Genomic DNA, 19,807 nt, shown 5'->3' with positions numbered 1-19,807 from the left:
TTTCCAGTACTGAAATGGATGAGTTTTTATTCTAAGGAATAATTAAGAGTAATGTACAAATACAAAAGCTAAAAGAGCTGGTTTTCATCATGCAAGATGTCTTCATGTGGATATAATACTGAGAACATTACAACTTGAAAGGAATCATAAAATCTAACACTTTACAGAAGTAAAACTCCATAGACAATGATGACAAACAGTGTCCTACCTGTCTGACTCTTGCAGCACTGGAGTGGAATGTAGATATCAACTGCATTTGAACTGAACAGAGAAGAAACAAGACATCTACACAAGGTGTGCTGGTCTGAAGTCTTAAACAAATGACAGGCTGTTTCCTGCAAGGCAAGAAGCAGTATTTAAAATAGGGAACCCCATTTGTAGCAGTAGTGGACCCAGGCACATCACACAGCTGCCAAGGGCAGATTCTACATGCAGATACCATTTTCCATTTTACCATTGTAAAGGACACTCTATCACACTACAGAAGCATTTGTGGGTCCCTCAAGGTTTCTGGCTAGGTCTACACCTCTTTATTTATGGGGAGTGCTTCAAGGAGCTGTGAAACTACTAGGGAAGGGAGCTGGAGTTGTTGGAAATATGATGAGAAAAGAGCAGGACTGAAGCCTTTTGCTCTGCACCACAGCTGTCAGTGTGTTTGCAGCAACAGTGTTCAGGACTGGGAGATCCTCCTGCTCTGAAACACACTGAGGTTTACACCCAAGGAATCCTCCCCTGTTATAACTAAATATGGAAGTAGTCTCCTAGGCAGCAGATAAATCTATTTAAGGAAAAGATGACGCCCTGTGTTGACTCTTGTGGCACTGTAAGTGATGCTCTTCAGAGACATCATCTCTATGTGTGAAGCTGTGAAAACTTCATCAGTGCCAGCGATATCTGGGCAACAAAGAAGGGAAATGACTCTTCTCCTTTTCCCTTCCCACAATATGCTCTGAAGAGATATGTGGTATTCTTTCTTTCCAGACAAGTCCTTACCTGCCACCCCTTGAAAGAAAACAGGATAATTTCTTTTTTTCTAAAGAACATCTTTCTTTAAACAAACCAACAAAAAACACCAAAAACATAATTAAAAAATCAGGATGTTACAAATGTGGCTCAGTGAAAACATGGAAAAGTATTTCCAGCTCCATCTGTACCTCTTGAGACCTGCTGACAGAGTAGTAAATAACACAACAACTTTGGGGACCATGTTTCAGTGCCAAAACTCCGTGTTCCCTTTGGACAATATTACAATCACCCTCCAAAATGAACAAGCTGCTCTGACTGTGGAAGAATCAGGATGCACTTGAAGCACCTGACACTGTTGGGGCTCCTCTCTCACTTGTAAGAAATTATGGCCTGAGAATTTGTTACTGATGCTCAACTGATGAAAGGTAACTTTGCAGGTTCCTTAATAGTCAGCACCTGGGGCCAGAATTCCAGCTGCACAGGTGGGAGAGGGAGAGAAATCACACACATTGCACTGTGCTGAGCTGGCCTTGCCACCAGCCATCCTGGAAAGCAGGGCTGGAGACTCACTGGAATCAGAGAATATTAAAGGGATGAGTAAGGAAAACCAGTTTCTCCTCACTTTTGATTTGCTGTCTTGGCTGGAGGACAGGAGTGGTTTTGCATCAACACCCTATTTCTGGAGTCAGGCTGCTTGTGATCTGAAATGTGCTGATGCACAGGTAACTGATCCAGGAAGCAACATGGGCCCATAAGTGGTCTAAAGAAACAACTCTCAGAGAAGGTTTAAAATAGATGCAGCTGATGAGCTCCACTAGAGCTGCTGTCCCATGTGGACTATAGAGTTCTCTGACCTTCAACAGCTTGAGCATGGACAACTGTGTCTCCTGGGTGCAAAAGCATCAGCACTTTAAGAGGCGCATATAAAGACTTTATATGTAAGTCACACCTCATCATCCTTTCTTTTTCTTTTCTCAGTACATGCTGGCCTTTTTTTTCTTTCTAATACTAAACTTTGAACACTGATTTCTCTAATTTCTGCTTCACTTTCCAACATCTCTGACATTTCCAGGCACTAATCTTCTTCCCATTGGCTTATCAGTCTTTCCACCCTGCTCATCTTCAATGTAACTGAAGCTCCAGTGTGTGGGGAAAAAAGTATCCTCTACATCACTCTGATATTATTTAGAACACTGCTCAGATGTCATCCTCTCATGTTTGCTGTACTGGTTGAAGGAGAATGATTAGCTAACTGTGATGTAATTTCAAGAACTGTTTATCCTGGCATTCCAGGTCACAGTTTTTACCTTCCTCTGCTCAGTGAAATGACACCTTCCTCTTAACTGCAGATAATCTGCCACTGCAACTTCTCAGGAAGCCACTTGGAGTCCCCACTGAAAAAGGCATCACCTTTACAAACATGTAACTCACAACAGTCTTTACCAGGCAAAGTAACACTTTGATTTCCATGAACTGAAGCAAGATCAGAAGCATAGCAACCACTAAGACTAGAGGAACAGAACTTGAAGAGAGAAAAACCACCAATTCATACAAATTAACAAACAGAAAAAAACAGCCTCGCTCCCCTCTCCCCAGCCAAAAAATCCCCACCTGAACAGCTCCTCCGCCCCCAAATTTCACCAGCAGCATTATCCAGGGGCTTACACTCTACTTCCATGGATTTTAGCTCTCATCTCTCATAGCCCATGCAGTGAACATCCTGAACTGCTTTTCATCCCTAAGGATGCATTCCAGTCTGTCATTACTTATTAAAATTAGCAATTTTCTTCTAGGTCAGTTCATGTTTCTTACTTTTTTTTTTTTTTTCTCATTCCCTGCACCAGCATGGATTAGGGATGTCTAATAGATCTCCAAACCATGTTTCTTTGCTGGGCAACTCATCACGCCAGCCACCTTATGACACACAAACAGCCTGCAAGAAATACACATCACTTTAGTCTGATCTGATCCTTACTGGTTTTTATATACAAATTATGTCCTTACCATTGCAATGGTCCAGTACTCAGCTAGGTCTTAGCAGAAGAGTAGGGATGAGAAGTTTTGCTCCAGCAGATCAGAGCATCAGCATTTGTTTTCAGCATGTGGTAATGCTCCTGGGAGCTCTCGCTTTACCCAGAGGCAGCAGAAATGCTGCTGCAGCCGTGTGAATATTCCCTGCCAGACAGTTAATCAGGGTCCTCAGGGTGCACTGATGCCTCCAGCACGCCCTGTTCACATGACAGCATGGCTGACTATAGCACTAGCAAGCTGCAGATCCTATGGGGAAGGTTTTTGGATAAAATATCTGGTGTATCAGATAATTTGAAGTAGTATAAAGCTGAAAGGGAAATAGCGGTGGGTTTATCTTTGCTATCTTTGAGGTTTTTGGAAAGAACAGGAAAAAAAATGGAGAAACCAGTGAATTTCTGGAAAAGAAGTCCATCAAGGGCCATGAGGCTCCTGCAGGTCCTTCTCAAAATGTGGGGGCTGTGGGGAGTAAGATGGGGGGAACATTCTTCATCATCCTTCAGACACATCCACACTAAACATCTTAATCCTTCCACCACACAAGACATCAGCCCCTCAATTATACATGGATGGTCCTCCCTCTGGCAAGGCAAAGCATCTGCTCACCATCAAAACGCAACATTATTATTCACCAATCCCTGGAACCTTTAAGATTAATCACATTCTACTTTGTAGATTAATCACATTCTATTTTATGGAGTTTCCTCAGGACTGGGAATTATATTTAGGAAGTCCTAGGCTCACACACTTGTAGTGAAAGCCCTCTATCAAAAACATAAGTAAACTTTCATGATAACTAAGGCAGTTCCTTTTAACTGCCTGCCTGTAGGAAAAAAGCTGAAGTTTACCTTTATCCCTTTTTGTATCTGGACCGTATTCTGGTTCAAATTTATAACAGACTGACTAAATGATCCACAATGGTGAGGAATTCTCAGTGAGGCCGGAGAAGATTCTCCCATCGGTCATGCCAGCCCTGAATGCCTCTGTGAACCATGAGATTCCAGTGTTCTGCCCACTGAAAGCTCATTTTGGAGTGGCTTCCGTGGAGTGCTCGTGTGGCCATTTCAGACACCAGACCATAGTTCAACATTGGTGAGACCAGATGACTAGCTGGGAAGAAATTCTCTTCTACTGGGACCATACCTGCTCAGTTCCCCCTCAGGAGGGATTTCCAGACCTGCTTTCATGCACCATACACTCACCATATATGGACTAGAGTAAGGACTGGGAATGGAGCTGGGGAGAAATTCTCTTCTGGGGACTGGGACCATACCTGCTCAGTTCCCCCTCAGGAGGGATTTCCAGACCTGCTTTCATGCACCATACACTCACCATATATGGACTAGAGTAAGGACTGGGAATGACAAAGTCTGGGGAAGGAATGACTGTCCAAAGGGCTGTGACCTTCTGTAAGATCTGCAACAGAGTCCACACTACAAGGAAAAGTGGATGAAAGGCAGTTTGTCATAAGCAGGCCAAGACAGATTATCCTGTCATCTTCTGCAAATGAGACTGTCCAGGCAAAGGAGCTGCAGCATTCCTGATCTGGCTGGATCAGAACAGCCAGGATCTGGAAAACTGCTGTTAAACTGGAAACCAGGCAGGCACTGAGCACTGGGAGACAGGGAAAGGAGCACTTCTACCAGACAGCCAATCTGCCAGCTGATTCCCTTCAGCTAGCAGGGCTGCGGGGCCCTTTGCTCAAAATATTCTGGCAGTGTCTGAGACAGCAAATGAATGTCAAACATATTTAGCAAGTTCCTCTGGCTGACCTGGCTGGGAAGGCACCAACCTCCCTATTTATTTTCTGTATTAGTCACACATGTTGCTTGGTCAGTGCTGACAGGGAGGAAGCTTGATGGGAAGCAAATAAATCAAAATAAAAGGGAGAGAAACCAACCAGAATGGTGAGGTTGGGATCCAAGTGTCCAGCTCAGTATGTCCTCTGAGAAATATTAGTTAAAATTTTGGCACAGGGGAGCCAGATTTTTTTTATTTGGGATATCTCCAAGGTCTGAATGAAGACAAAAGGCTGTCAAAGGGCAAACCACAGAAAAGTGTTCTTTCTTAAGTGAAATGAAGATGTTTTTGCACACAGAGCTCACCCTCAGGTGGCAGTGCAGGTAGCAGGAGAGGTGGGAGGGCATTTGGTTCAAGGTAGGAGAAGGTGTGTGCAGACACTGCTGCCACACAGTCTGAGACACCACCGAGGCTGAGCCACTGCCAGGACAATGCTCTGGGCTGACCTGTAGGTCCTGCCAGGTCTGTCCCACCTAAAAGCAAATGGATGGCTCAGTAGTGCCCCTTGGGTGCTGCCCAAGGGCAGAGCGAGGAGGAGTCCTGAAGGAAGAACATGAGGCTGGCACATTTTGGAGAGGGGAGAAGCTGAATGACTGGGACTGATTGCAGGCCTGAAAGACCATCAGCTGCCTTTGGGGTTTTTGAGGGGCCAGCAAAGTTCCATATCAGAAAAAGGAGCAATTAGGGTGGCAGAAATGTGGTGACCCTGAAGTAGGTTGTCTCAGGTCTGGAGCAGAACAAAGGTTTACTGTATTGGGTGAGTTGAAACTCAAGAATATCTTGCCCCTACAGTAGACTTGGCTGAGACTGTACAGGTATTTCTGTGTCATCAGGGTCTTATCCCATGCCAGTACAGTGTTAGCTCATGAACTCCGCATTATCTTGCCTCTTGATGAAGACTTACAGCGCTCCTGTGACTTCCTCTGATTGTTGGAACCCTGGATGCTGAGAATTTTAAACTTTCTGTACTGAAAGGCACAGACCCACAAGAGAACACTGCAATTGACCTGAGGCTGTGGAGAAGCTTCCAAAATTGATTGAGAGCACTGGGATTACGGGTTTGTAATTGGTTAGAAGTGTGTAATATCACAGGGTGGAAAACTTGGAGTTTGGGGTTTTAGAATATAGTAATAAATATAAAGCAAGATGGAGATTTCAGGGCAGAGGCAGGTTATTCTTTTTACCTTCTTCCTTCTTCTTCATCGATTTAGGTGACGTTTTGTAATTGGGCAGAAAAATCCTCATTGCGGGATTCAAGGGATCAGTTATTTGGTTAAAAGGAAAAATAATCCAGGTGTCATTTCTTAATTGGATAGTTTAGTCTTAAAAGACCTTGTAACAAGAGATAGTTAGCCATTTTGTGCCTTACTAATGAAAGGATGCAGAACTCATGGATAGGAAGCTGTTTCACTGATAAGAAATAATAAACACCTGAGTCTGAACATGAACTACTGTCTTGAGTGCCTTCACTCCAGACCCAGAGAAACCAATGTCTGATGATCGGAACTCTCTCCCAGACATTCATTCAAACAAACTTTCATCCCACCTCAGAATTTATATAGAATATAAATTTATTATAAATTTATGTTATTTAATATATAATATATATAATAATATTATTTAATTTATATTGTAAATTTATATACAATTTATATTTACCCCATAGTTACACAGCTTATATGGATCAAACATCAATTTGTCATCTCTGTTCTCATTTTAGCCTTCAATACACACATACTTCAGGAAAATCAGAATTTTGCTTCTAGGAAGTGATTTGTGCCTTATTTATGCCAGCATACTTTAGAGGCATGGTGATTGTTAACATTCCACTTCCTAGGATATGTAAAAAAATGCCTACTTTATGACCTCAGAGACTGCAGTCACATTTACATCCAGTTGACACAGGTTTTACATGTCCTCATTTCAAGCTGGCGACGTGCCACTGCCTGGGAGTCTGAGTTTGTTAATATTAACTTGTTGCAGTTTCTTTTTGCAAATACAACCTCAGTGTTACATTCTCTGAATCTATAATGTTTATATTTATGACAAATTCCATAATTTTTAAATTTTTTGCACTAAAATAATAACTATTTTTTATCTTATCTGTAACCTTGTTCTCTGTGGATTTTTCCTGTCATTGAGAGCAGGAAGGTCACTTATAGCTCTTCAACAGCAATATGTGCTATCTTTTTTTTGTTTGTTTCCTCATTTTATTTTATTTCTTTTTTTAAAGACATGTATGTAGGCCTCAGACTTGGATAAATAATGGAACTTGCTGTGGAATACGTTAGGTTTTGCACCAAATTGATGTGCATGTCCCTCTGGTGTACAACTACTTGATGCCAAGTAATGGACAAGTTCATAGTATAAAAATTAGGTTTAGGTTTAGGTTACATCAAAGATGTCGCTGACTTACAAAATCTCTAAGCAACATATCAGAGAGGCTGTGGAAGCATTCTCAGGAAGATCACTACATGCATGTTATGTTTACATATGCTAACTGGGAACGCTCTCTTGGCAAGTGTCAGAGGAAGGAGCTACAAAGATCTGGATACAGATATTCTTATTTATTAAAGAAACTCCCCTGTCCAAGAGGAGTTGCACCAGGTTCTGTCGTTCTGTGATCTTCTTCTCATCAAGAGCCTGTCTTCAGGATGCCTGAATTCCCTTTCCTCCATGGGGAATATCAGCACTCCAGTGCTTTGCCCAAGCTGCATTTCTGGGCAGAACAGACTGTTCCCACACACATCCTTCATTCTGTCCTGTCTCGTTCAGCTGGGCTGTCTTTTGCTTCCAGCATTGGTGGAATCCAGCCCTGCAGAGATATATGGATACAGAGTAATATGAATACAGAGTAATATGTAATAATCTGACTAAGGTAAGCAATGCAGACAACCACCACTGAAATCCATGTGTCATATCCAAGATCTGTAAGTAGAGAGCTCTGTGAAAGGACAACTGCCATCAGACATATGATGTCCTCAGAATAAGCTGAAGTATGCATCCAAATGTCACTGTGCTTGCCCAGGGAATGGTTTTCCCTTGCTCCCTTAGCTCAGATTCATGGAGCATCCATGGCCTTGCAGGTATTAGTGGTTACCCTCATTCCTCTAGTCATCATTAGCTGTATTTCCCTCCTTAGGAATCTTCTCATATTATTTATAGGCAATTTATTCACATAGCTAGGAAGAGACAAAAATTTTCTAATTATATCTGGTAACATCACTTTCCAGTTTTCAGTACATTCAGTTTGCCAGACAATGCTTTGCCAAAAACAAGGTTTGCCAGAAATGCTTTGCCCAAAGACAGAGGAGGCATCTGCAGCATGCGCTGACCAGACCCTATAAAAGAGTCCTTGAATTTGGGCTGCTCTGTCTGCAGAGGAAATTCGTGGTAAGTGCACGTCTGTGGTTGGCAGAAAGGGACAGTGTGCCTGCAGTCCCACTCCAGCCCTGCTGTCCTGATGTATGTACATGTACCTGGAAGGATTTGATATTTGGATCATAAGGCGTGTTGGTATTTTCACTGTGTGACCTGTCTGTGGAATTGTGTGCAGCAATAATGAGAGATCTCATGGTTCTGCCTTACAGCACCCATCATCTCCCAGCCTGCAAATAATATAAGAGGTAAGAGCCACATATGCTTGCATTTAAGGGACAGAAAAAGGTGGAAGATTTCTGTAGAACAGATTTCTTTGTGGTGACAAAATTTTGTGGGCAATTGCTGCATGTGTTCCTGGCCACAGCTCTGCTATGACTAATAAAGCATGCTGATGGTTGGGCAGGCTGCTCACAGCTAGCAAGATTTCATAAGTGGCTGTGCTTGAAGACACAGCCACTATGTAATGCCAGGAAATGCTTCTTGGGGATTCCTTATGTTTAATTATGGAACACTGAGGTAAATGATCTTTTCTGGCATGAAGTCCAGACAGACAGAGCTAGCCAACAGAACAGAATGTTGCAAAACCTACAGACTTATGAGTTGTAATTATTACTGCATATGAAACTGGCCAATAAATGCTATGAAAATGCTTTCCAAATGATACTCCAGGGTTATAATCTTTATGTAGGCCTCCTACTAGTAAACTTGATAAAAATGCAAAAATAGCTATCTGACTAACCAAACAATGAAAAGAGCTCCTATTCCTCTGAAAGAACTCTGAGTCAAATGGAGGATCTGCATGCTACTAGGAGTAGCTGCAAATGTTTGTTAACATTTTGGTTATTTACCTTACTAAAAGTTATGACATGACATCTTATCCAGCTGACTGTCTGTCTAACTTCTTTGGAATTCAGATACTTTCTGTTACTAGCCACATGGTATTTCTTTGGAAATCCAGTACTGCACTTAGGTATCTGGGTTTGATTTATAAATTCTTCAGCTGAGGTTTCTAGCTTTGCTTATAGTTATTTCCACAAAAAGATTAACATAAGAACAAACAGTTGGTTGTGCAGTGTTTTAACCTGATGAATTATGTGTCCTTACATGCCAGTTGCTCACGTACTACTTAAATAATTTGGGATGAGTAGTAAAGAACTCCAGTGAATGATTCAGAGCATCAGCAAAAAACATTATGCCTTAGATAGTCCTCAGAACACCTTCTAGACCATTAGCAACCCAAATGATGCATGGAATGCATCCTCAGGAACTATAGCTGACAACAAACAGAAACTCGCAATTATGCTACAAGGCAATGTTACCCTGGAAAAAGATCCTCAGAAAGCTTCATCCTGAGGCTGATAAGAACCTTGCAAATCCTGCATATGAGAGAGAATAGTCCCATGCAACAGAGTATGTTGTATTTCATTTTGGCTGGAAAACAGCTTTGCAGAAAGATTTCATGAATTCGGGTGCAAGTGTCACAGTGTGCCTTTGGGGGAGGAAGGTCAGCAGCACATTGTGAGACACTCATGAAAGCATGGTCAGCAGGCAAAGACAAGTGATTCTTTCCCTGCATTCAGCTCCCTTATCTGGAGCACTGTGTTCAGTTTGGTGCTTTCTGGTGACCAGACAGTGACATTCTGGAATGAATCCAGCAGAGATCTTCCAAGATAAGTAGGAAAAAATATGTATGAGAAGAGGCTGCAATGGTGAGGTTTGTCTACACTGGGGATGAAATTAAGAAGTGGTTATCTTATTGTCGACAAAAAGGAGACGGTTATATCATGGAAATAGCCAAACTCTTCTTAAATGGGCAGAGTAAAAGGCTGAGGGATAAAAACCACAGGCTTCAGCCACGGGAATTTTGGTTAGGTAATAAACAGGGGAAAAAAAATCACTGTCAGGGTCATCAGACATTAAGCTAGGATGAAAAGGGACTGAGAAATATCCATTTTTTGACATAATAAAAACTTCTCAGAAAAAAGCTGTGGGAACCTGCATCCAAAATTTGCCCTGGTTGCGCAGGAAGGTGAAGCAAAGAACTACTCCAGATTCTTTCCAAATCCCACTTTCTGTTTCACTGTTAGTGTCTATCAATAAAGTGTGTGACAAGAAAAAATATTGACTAATTTGGGTAACATATCTGCTCTTCCACAGTGTTCTCTGCTGACAAGCCCCTCCATAAAGTGCAGCCATGTCTTCGGACCCTGAGATGGCCATCTTTGGGGAGGCGGCTCCTTACCTCCGAAAGTCAGAGAAGGAGAGAATTGAGGCCCAGAACAAACCTTTTGATGCCAAGTCATCTGTCTTTGTGGTACATGCAAAGGAATCCTTTGTGAAAGGGACAATCACGAGCAGGGAATCGGGAAAAGTCACTGTCAAGACTGAAGGGGGAGAGGTGAGTCAAAAACAAGGCTGAAGGAAAACATATAATCCCAACAATGAGCTTTTCAGAGACACATGTGGATCTTTTGTTTTCTTGAAAGACCCTGACCGTGAAAGAAGATCAAATCTTCTCCATGAACCCTCCCAAGTATGACAAAATCGAGGACATGGCCCTCAGGCTCTACCTCCAAGCTCATGTTTTGGGTGTGCTGCCTCTATCTCTACAGCCCAGAGTGTAACAGCTGACTTGTGTTTTTCACAAGACCAAAATCCTCATTTAACTTTTCCACCACCAAAATCTGGTTGCACAGCATGCTTTCTGATTAGAAAATGGCTTTCAGTATATCCATGTGTTTGAATTGTAACATAAGTGACCCAATATAATGATTTATTAGTGGTTTTCTCATTCCTGTGCATTCATGGTTATCCAATAAATAGTAGTGGATAATAAAGCACAGATCTATCTAGTATTAGCAGTATAAAGAATTTTCTGAATATGTTTTTGTCCTGTTTTGCTTTGTTAAAAAACCAATATAGAAGTGAAACAACCTCTAAGTTGAAGCCTGTCCTCTGTGGAAAATGTAAGGTCACATGCTTACAGTCATGGTGAAATTTCAAAATGTCTTTTTTTCTTTCCCTTACAAAAGGGCAAATTCATCAGAATCCACTTTGGTGCCACAGGCAAGCTGGCTTCTGCTGACATTGAAACATGTAAGAGACCTCTAGACCTGATCCCATTCCTTCCTCCCTTTCTACCTCAGTATTCTTTCTCAGATCTGACTCTGTCTTACCATCCTTGCCAGATCTGCTGGAGAAGTCCAGAGTCACTTTCCAGCTCAAGGCGGAAAGGAGCTACCACATCTTTTATCAGATCATGTCCAACAAGAAGCCGGAGCTAATTGGTATGAAGTATTATGAATTATTTGATAAAATCTGAATGTGTTTAGCATTTATTTTCATTCTCACACCAAGATACATCCTATTCCTCTTTACAGACATGCTCCTCATCACCACCAACCCATATGACTACCAGTTTGTGAGTCAAGGTGAGATCACAGTTCCCAGCATTAACGACCAGGAGGAGCTGATGGCTACAGATGTAAGTGTCACAGAGCATATTGGTGTGGTGAAACTTCCTTTTGATGGCTCAGAGATTTATTTCACTGATCCTGTTGCCAGAGTGCCATTGAAATCCTGGGTTTCACTGCTGATGAGAGATTAGCCATCTACAAGCTGACAGGGGCTGTCATGCACTACGGGAACCTGAAGTTCAAGCAGAAACAACGAGAGGAGCAGGCAGAGCCTGATGGCACTGAAGGTATTAAAACCTTATAGAACTCCTACTAACAGAAATGGTTACATAGCTTGAAGTTGGCAGTCATGTATTTTCTTTCTGTTTACTATCACAAATACATCAATATCAGCTTCAAGACTATTTATGCTTCTGAATTTCCCTTCAAGATATCACAAAATTTCAGTGATGAGACCAACAGCTACGTCTTAGAATATATCCAATTTCAATTATCACTTCTCCTCTGTTGCTTTCTCCCTCTTTCTTTGTGTTCAGTTGCTGACAAGGCTGCCTACCTGATGGGTCTGAACTCAGCAGACCTGCTCAAGGCCCTCTGCTACCCCCGAGTCAAGGTGGGGAATGAATACGTCACCAAGGGCCAGACTGTGCAGCAGGTAACAACAACCAGATGCTGACTGGGAACCTCTGACTTGAATCACTTACTCTTTGCTCTGGATATTGTATTTATTCTGCTCCATTCTCCTTTGGTTTAGGTGTACAATTCAGTGGGTGCCCTGGCAAAGGCTGTCTATGAGAAGATGTTCCTGTGGATGGTTGTTCGCATCAATGAACAGCTGGACACGAAGCAGCCCAGGCAGTACTTCATTGGTGTGCTGGACATTGCTGGCTTTGAGATCTTTGATGTAAGGATTCCAGGGTTAACAGCTGCTCTTGAAGGGAAGGATTGTTATATCAGAGGACTTGCAAGTAATATTCCTCTGAAAGTTTAACATGCCAGTCATTTGCAATTTTATGCAGAAAAAAACTCAGTCATTTTCTTTTCTAGCAGAAAACAAAATCCTTAAAAGCTCCATCAGTACAAGCACAGAGTCATATTGTTTGTGCAGATGCAGAAAATAGAATTTTATATGTTGTAATATTACAACTGTTTGATCTTAATATTAAGGATTAAATAACCCAAAATAATTCCAATACATTTATAAAAGAGCTTCTGGAGCAGAGCTAGTGCATGGTGGTTAGCCCCAAAGCAACAGATGTTTCATTATCTTTACTTTATCAGAGGCTAGCGGTGGTGGTGGTGGTGGTGGCAAGAAGGGAGGCAAGAAGAAGGGTTCTTCTTTCCAGACTGTCTCAGCTCTTTTCCGGGTACGTAAACACTTTTTCTTGTCATATATTCAGAGAATTATTATGTATGTTTAGCTGGCTCGGACACAGAAAAAAAAAAGCAAAAAAACCCCACAGTCATGGTTGGTTGGTTGGTTGGTAAAAATATTCTATATATAACTTCTCTTTAGACCACTACTGGAAACAAAAATCTTGTTAAATGAAAATTGGCACTGTAAAAACATAAAATTGCATTTAATATAAACATAAAATTTTGTCATAAAACGTGCCTTTCTATCATTCATTTGGTTGATGGTAAGGTTTTCTTTTGTCCTACAAGGTGAGGTTTAATGCTGGGAATCAAAAGGAACTGAGCAATTGATTGTGGCATTCTCAGCTGACAATTTTCAGCCCAGTGATGGATCTTTCATGTTAAATTCAAAGAATGCAAAGGGTTACCTTTTCCATGTTTCTTATATATGCACACTAAATCATGATCCCACAGGAGAATCTCAACAAGAGCAGGAGGAGTACAAGAAGGAGGGGATTGAATGGACATTCATTGATTTTGGGATGGACCTGGCTGCCTGCATTGAGCTCATTGAGAAGGTATTTCCGTAATTCACAATGTCAGGTATTTTCCTGGAAGGGATCAGGATCTGCAGGAAAGGGTTCCCCAGCAGAGTCCTCTATGCTGACTTCAAACAGAGGTGAGAGCTGTGAAATGAAAAGATAAGCCAGGTGTCCTCACCAGCTGCTCTCCATCACACAACTGAGCTTTGCCAAGGTCTCTAAGAATGGAGGGATGAAATTCCAACTTCCTCAGCCTGGTTCTGCTGCAAACACTGCTTTCGTTTCAGTAAACAGAACGTTCTTATGACTGGACATTGTCTTCCTTCTGTTTCCTCCAATTCTACAGATACAAGGTGCTTAATGCCAGTGCCATCCCTGAGGGACAGTTCATCGATAGCAAGAAGGCTTCTGAGAAGCTCCTTGGGTCAATCGATGTGGACCACACCCAGTACGAATTTGGACACACCAAGGTACCAACCCCCCCCTTCACTGCCTGCCTGGGCTTTGCTCTCTCTACCTGACAGTGATGTGCTGCAACATTGCCTCTCTCAAGGTCTTCTTCAAAGCTGGGCTGATAGGGCTCTTGGAAGAGATGAGGGATGAGAAGCTGGCACAGCTCATCACCCGCACCCAGGCCAGGTGCAGGGGCTTCCTGATGAGGGTGGAGTACCAGAGAATGGTGGAGCGCAGGTACACCTTTCTCTTCTTCAGTTAAAAAGTCACTCTGCCTGGGGGGAAGCGTTGACACTCATCAGACTGAGAATAATCATTGTGCTTTTTAATTATGCCTCAGGGAATCCATCTTCTGCATCCAGTACAACATTCGTGCATTCACGAATGTCAAGCACTGGCCATGGATGAAGCTGTTCTTCAAGATCAAGCCCTTGCTGAAGAGTGCAGAGTCTGAGAAGGAGATGGCCAACATGAAGGAAGAGTTTCAGAAAACCAAGGAAGATCTTGCAAAGTCTGAGGCAAAGCGGAAGGAGCTTGAGGAGAAAATGGTATCTCTAATGAAGGAGAAAAATGACCTGCAGCTCCAAGTGCAGGCTGTGAGTTTATCACCATTCATTTCCTACTCAGAAAAAGCACCTACTCATTCTGACTGCTCTGTTTCGGGCAGAAAGTCAGGTATCCATTCTATGAAACATGCAGCTTAGAAAGTGGTGTCTTGCAGTAGCATGGTGAGCTCGCTTAAGGATAGTAAAAGAAGCAAGGGATTCCAAGTGGGTGTAAGGGCTCCTGCTTTTCTGAGAAAGTTGCCATCTATAGATATCCAAGACAGGATTGTAGCTGAACCCCTTACAGCATTGAATATTATAACAATTACAAAATCTGAGAGATATATTTGAAAGAGTAAAAAGCAACAAAAACATTTTGAACATTCCGAACTGGGAACTTGCATATCTATTTCCCAGGCAGAAAACCTGACAGCACTGTAAATCTGTTTGAATTGACGGGCTAAAAGATAAAGAAGAGAAACTTTCAAATATTATAAACAAAGAAAATCTTTGTCTACCCACCAGGAAGCAGATAGCTTGGCTGATGCTGAGGAAAGGTGTGACCAGCTCATCAAAAGCAAAATCTCCAAAGCCAAGGTACACAATTATTTTGTTGGTTCATTGACCCAGTGGAATGCAACACAATCCTTGCTCTCAGACTTCTTTAGAGTGTGTATGGTTAACTCATACCTTTCCATATGCTGAAACAGACCAACCTGGAGAAGATGTGCCGCACTCTGGAAGATCAGCTGAGTGAGATTAAGTCCAAGGAAGAAGAACATCAGCGCATGATCAATGACCTAACTGCTCAAAGAGCTCGCCTGCAGACAGAGTCAGGTGAGACTCCCACATCTACATGTGCAGATCAATAGTCTCGGAGTTATTGCAGAAATTACACTTCAGGGCATGTGGTCTTTTTAGCACACTTTGTGTCACATTTACTGTGAAATGCTCGAAATTGGATCATACATTTCATCATGGACTGAAAACTGTCTGGTTTTGCATTTTGAAATGTTTGCAGTGTCACCATGAATGGCATTAAAACTGTTGTGTATCTGCACATTTTCTCAGGTGAATATTCACGTCAGGTGGAAGAGAAGGATGCTTTGGTTTCTCAGCTGTCAAGAGGCAAACAGGCTTTCACCCAACAGATTGAGGAACTCAAGAGGCAGCTGGAGGAAGAGATAAAGGTGATTCCTCCTCTCAGAGGTGCTCCAGACACTTACATAACTATTGAACCACAACGATGAGACAGGGAAAAAAATCTCATGTAATTTGTTGCAAGTCGTTTCATGCTAACTTTTACCTAGAGTTGAACCACTATTCATTTTCTTCAGTCCCACCTTCATTCCTCATTGAGTGCATGGTTGTCTATTTGCATAGAAGCATAATCCAGTGTCCATTTAATATTCAGTCAGGTTTCCTTGAATATTTCTCTTCCATGACCCAATACCCTTGTTGGTGCAGGCCAAGAGTACCCTGGCCCACGCCCTGCAGTCCGCTCGCCACGACTGGGACTTGCTCCGGGAACAATATGAGGAGGAGCAGGAGGCCAAGGGGGAGCTGCAGAGAGCCCTGTCCAAGGCCAACAGCGAAGTGTCCCAGTGGAGAACCAAATACGAGACGGACGCGATTCAGCGCACGGAGGAGCTCGAGGAGGCCAAGTACGTGGAGGGAAAGTTAGGAAGGGTAGCAGAGATTACAACCAGAAATTCTTGGAGATCACAGTGACATTATTGGAAAGAAGTCAGTGTTCTTCTTGGGGTTGGGGTGAAAGGAGAGTAGGAAAAAAAATCTGTAATGCGTGTTGTGTAAGAATCACAGGAAAAAAATCACAGGCAAACATGTAGAAGACAGGGACTGGTAGAGAGACAGGGAAAAGCCTATCAACCACATGCCACAGCTTTCCCTTTTCTCTTAAACCATGAGATATGTTTAACACAGGAAGAAGCTGGCCCAGCGCCTGCAAGATGCAGAGGAACAAGTTGAGGCTATCAATGCCAAATGTGCCTCCCTGGAAAAGACAAAGCAGAGGCTGCAGAATGAAGTGGAGGACCTGATGATTGATGTGGAGAGATCCAATGCTGCCTGTGCTGCTCTGGATAAGAAGCAGAAGAACTTTGACAAGGTCTTTTAGCACCAGCACTCGTGGCCAGAGCATGGCCCCATGATGGCCACAGCCCTACTCCCCCCCTGTTTCTCTTCAGATCCTGGCAGAATGGAAGCAGAAGTATGAGGAAACGCAGGCTGAGCTGGAGGCCTCGCAGAAGGAGTCGCGCTCTCTCAGCACGGAGCTGTTCAAGATGAAGAATGCCTATGAGGAGTCCTTGGACCACCTGGAAACAATGAAGCGGGAGAACAAGAACCTGCAGCGTAAGTCCCTGGCCCTCTGCTCCTCCCTGGCCTTTCTCACTATCAGCCATTACCACCATTGCTCATGGGTGTGTGCCTGCAGGTGTGCAGAGATGTCTGTCACCTTGGTGGGACAGGACCCTTCCCATTCTGCTCTGTGCCTGACCATGCCATTGATCTTTGTTCCACAGAGGAGATTTCCGACCTCACAGAGCAGATTGCGGAGGGAGGAAAGGCAATTCATGAGCTGGAGAAAGTGAAGAAGCAGGTTGAGCAGGAGAAATCTGAACTGCAAGCCTCCCTGGAGGAAGCTGAGGTAAGTTTTCTGTTGTTAACTGATTACTTACAACACAGTCCAGCAACTTCAGATAGCATTTAAATAATTCTATGCACTGGGAATTTAGTGGAGGCATAGGAAGCATATTTTCTTCAGACCAGTTATATCTTTGAATACACGGGTATGCCTTTTTCTTTCCTTTCCTGCAATCTCAGACCTCTGATTATACATTGTTCTTTGAGATAACAATTAATATAACATTGTTGACATTGCTATTTTTTATAATTAACTGGATTTTATACTTTTTTCAGGCCTCCCTGGAACATGAGGAGGGGAAGATCCTGCGCCTGCAGCTTGAGCTCAACCAGGTGAAGGCTGAGATTGACAGGAAGGTAGCAGAGAAAGATGAGGAGATTGACCAGATGAAGAGAAACCACCTCAGAATTGTGGAGTCCATGCAGAGCACCCTGGATGCTGAGATCAGGAGCAGGAATGAAGCCCTGAGGCTGAAGAAGAAGATGGAGGGAGACCTGAATGAAATGGAGATCCAGCTGAGCCATGCGAATCGTGTGGCTGCAGAGGCACAGAAGAACCTGAGAAATACCCAGGCTGTGCTCAAGGTATGACATTACAAACCAGGTTCTCCTGGGTTTCTTCGCTGCAAATATTTCTCTTCTACTATTCTATCTTTCTATATAAATATGACAACGGAAAAAAAAAAAAAGTATATAGGAAGAATATGCCTTCCAATCTCTCTTATTTCTCTTTCCAGGACACCCAGATCCATCTGGATGATGCTCTGAGGACACAGGATGACCTGAAGGAGCAGGTGGCCATGGTGGAGCGCAGAGCAAACCTGCTGCAGGCTGAAGTTGAGGAGCTCCGGGCAGCCCTGGAGCAGACGGAGCGGTCGAGGAAAGTGGCTGAGCAGGAGCTCCTGGATGCAAGTGAGAGAGTTCAGCTCCTCCACACTCAGGTAAATTCTAGAACTGATGACATATAACACCTACAGGATTTAGAGAATTAATGTTAACAATAGGTCTGGTTCTCCTTTTTAAACTGTAATGCAACAATTTGCCTTCAGCAGTTTACCATTGCCATTTATTAGTTTTTTGTATTCTTCATATGAAACTGTAACAAAACCATAAATAAAAATAGGTTATTTGATTTTTCTAAAAATGGTGTTAAGCAACAGGAGAAAAAAAAAAAGCTTTTTTTCTTCAACAGAACACCAGCCTGATCAACACCAAGAAGAAGCTGGAAACGGACATTGCCCAGATCCAGGGTGAAATGGAGGATACCATCCAGGAAGCCCGCAATGCTGAGGAGAAGGCCAAGAAGGCCATCACAGATGTGAGTTGGACACGCCTGGCATTGCTGATGGTGAATGTACTCTCCCCAAAACGAAGCGCAGCGCTGAAGCCGTGAAGGGTGTGCGCAAGTACGAGCGGAGGGTGAAGGAACTCACCTACCAGGTAAGGCAGGAGCTCTCCTTGGGCTGATGAACCCTCATTCTATCAAACAAAAGAGGTTCTCATGGACTCCAAGGATAAACGTTATATTGTGGTGTGCAGAAAACAATAATTCACTCTTTCCACTTTACCTACCCTCTAGTCTGAGGAAGACAGGAAGAATATTCTCAGGCTGCAGGATCTGGTGGACAAGCTGCAAATGAAAGTGAAATCCTACAAGAGACAATCTGAGGAGGCTGTGAGTATTGCACGGGGAAATAAAAAGCATTTCTTCCCCTGGGTGTTCACACAGGTGTCCAGGAGAGGAATATCAGAAGTTTTGAAAATGTCAAAAATCATCATTTGACAAGGGGAACTTTGTCATCCATACATACCCTCTAACACATGAGCACTAAACAAGTGGGAGAATAAGTGGGAGAAACGACAAATTGAAATGTCAAAATTGCTTCTCACATGTGACACGGTCCTGGTGAAGCTTGTCCCAGTAGTGTCCTGAGAAGGGGAGGATGAGGAGCTCCATGTGAGACTGATGTGTGAGCAGTGGTGGGAGGGGGATGGAGATTTGCAGCCCCACAAGGCTGACTTGCTGCAGGAGTGAAACCCTTGCCCTGGGCTCCTCACCCTATATTCCCTCTGCTCTCACAGGAGGAGCTGTCCAATGTCAACCTCTCCAAGTTCCGCAAGATCCAGCACGAGCTGGAGGAAGCCGAGGAGCGGGCTGACATTGCAGAGTCTCAGGTCAACAAGCTCCGAGTGAAGAGCCGGGAGTTTCACAGCAAGAAAATAGCAGAGGAAGAGTGAGAGTGTCATGAGACAGCAAAGTGACCTGAGGGTTGCACAAAATGTGTACCCTCTGTCACTTCTTTCTGCAATGAGGCTTTATTAATTAGTAAATGTCTAAAGACAAAGACTGTAGATTCGTTTGCATAAAAAGCAGTAGTTACATTTTAGTTCTGGAGTTATTTAGGTGTTGATTGTGTTCAAACAATTAATATTCAGGAGTAAACTCCTGAATTTTCTGGAGTAAGATTCAGAAACTCCTGTACTCCAACTACAGTAAGAGAAATATGCATGAGAGCAAACAAAACATTTTACACTGTACTACAGGGTTTCACAGCAATGGAATTGTGATTTAAAGTTAGAATAAATAAATATTAAATAAATAATGCTTTTCAGGAAGAGAAATTGTGAGCCTGTGTTTTACAAATTTACAAGCATA

General features: G+C 42.9%; 2 protein-coding genes across 2 annotated transcripts in view; both read left to right on the top strand.

The window, feature by feature from the left end:
- The first annotated feature begins 8,177 nt into the window (after positions 1-8,177).
- On the top strand, positions 8,178-10,799 carry LOC121348134 (myosin-1B-like). Its single transcript, XM_041427349.1, has 4 exons — positions 8,178-8,187; positions 8,385-8,420; positions 10,333-10,573; positions 10,662-10,799. The coding sequence occupies exons 3-4, from the start codon at positions 10,370-10,372 to the stop codon at positions 10,797-10,799; spliced, it is 342 nt and encodes a 113-aa protein (XP_041283283.1). The 5' UTR covers positions 8,178-8,187; positions 8,385-8,420; positions 10,333-10,369.
- A 429-nt stretch (positions 10,800-11,228) lies between these two features.
- The window catches only part of LOC121348116 (myosin-1B-like), a 58,146-nt gene continuing 49,567 nt past the window's right edge, over positions 11,229-19,807 (top strand). The window contains 6 exon segments of the mRNA XM_041427323.1: positions 11,229-11,271; positions 11,364-11,462; positions 11,556-11,659; positions 11,740-11,878; positions 12,128-12,246; positions 12,346-12,495. Coding sequence (XP_041283257.1) covers positions 11,435-11,462; positions 11,556-11,659; positions 11,740-11,878; positions 12,128-12,246; positions 12,346-12,495 — 540 coding nt within the window. The 5' untranslated portion in view covers positions 11,229-11,271; positions 11,364-11,434.

Source organism: Onychostruthus taczanowskii, unplaced genomic scaffold, assembly GCF_017590055.1.
Source record: "Onychostruthus taczanowskii isolate IOZ18803 unplaced genomic scaffold, ASM1759005v1 scaffold99, whole genome shotgun sequence".
Lineage (NCBI taxonomy): Eukaryota > Metazoa > Chordata > Aves > Passeriformes > Passeridae > Onychostruthus > Onychostruthus taczanowskii.
The sequence above is the reverse complement of the archived record's forward strand: the minus strand, read 5'-3'. Positions and strand labels throughout refer to the sequence as shown.

Coding starts and splice junctions, on each gene's coding strand:
- LOC121348134 (XM_041427349.1), top strand. CDS start 10,370: ATGTCTTCGGACCCTGAGATGGCCATCTTTGGGGAGGCGGCTCCTTAC. Junction 10,574..10,661: donor TCAAGACTGAAGGGGGAGAG/GTGAGTCAAAAA, acceptor TTTTCTTGAAAG/ACCCTGACCGTGAAAGAAGA.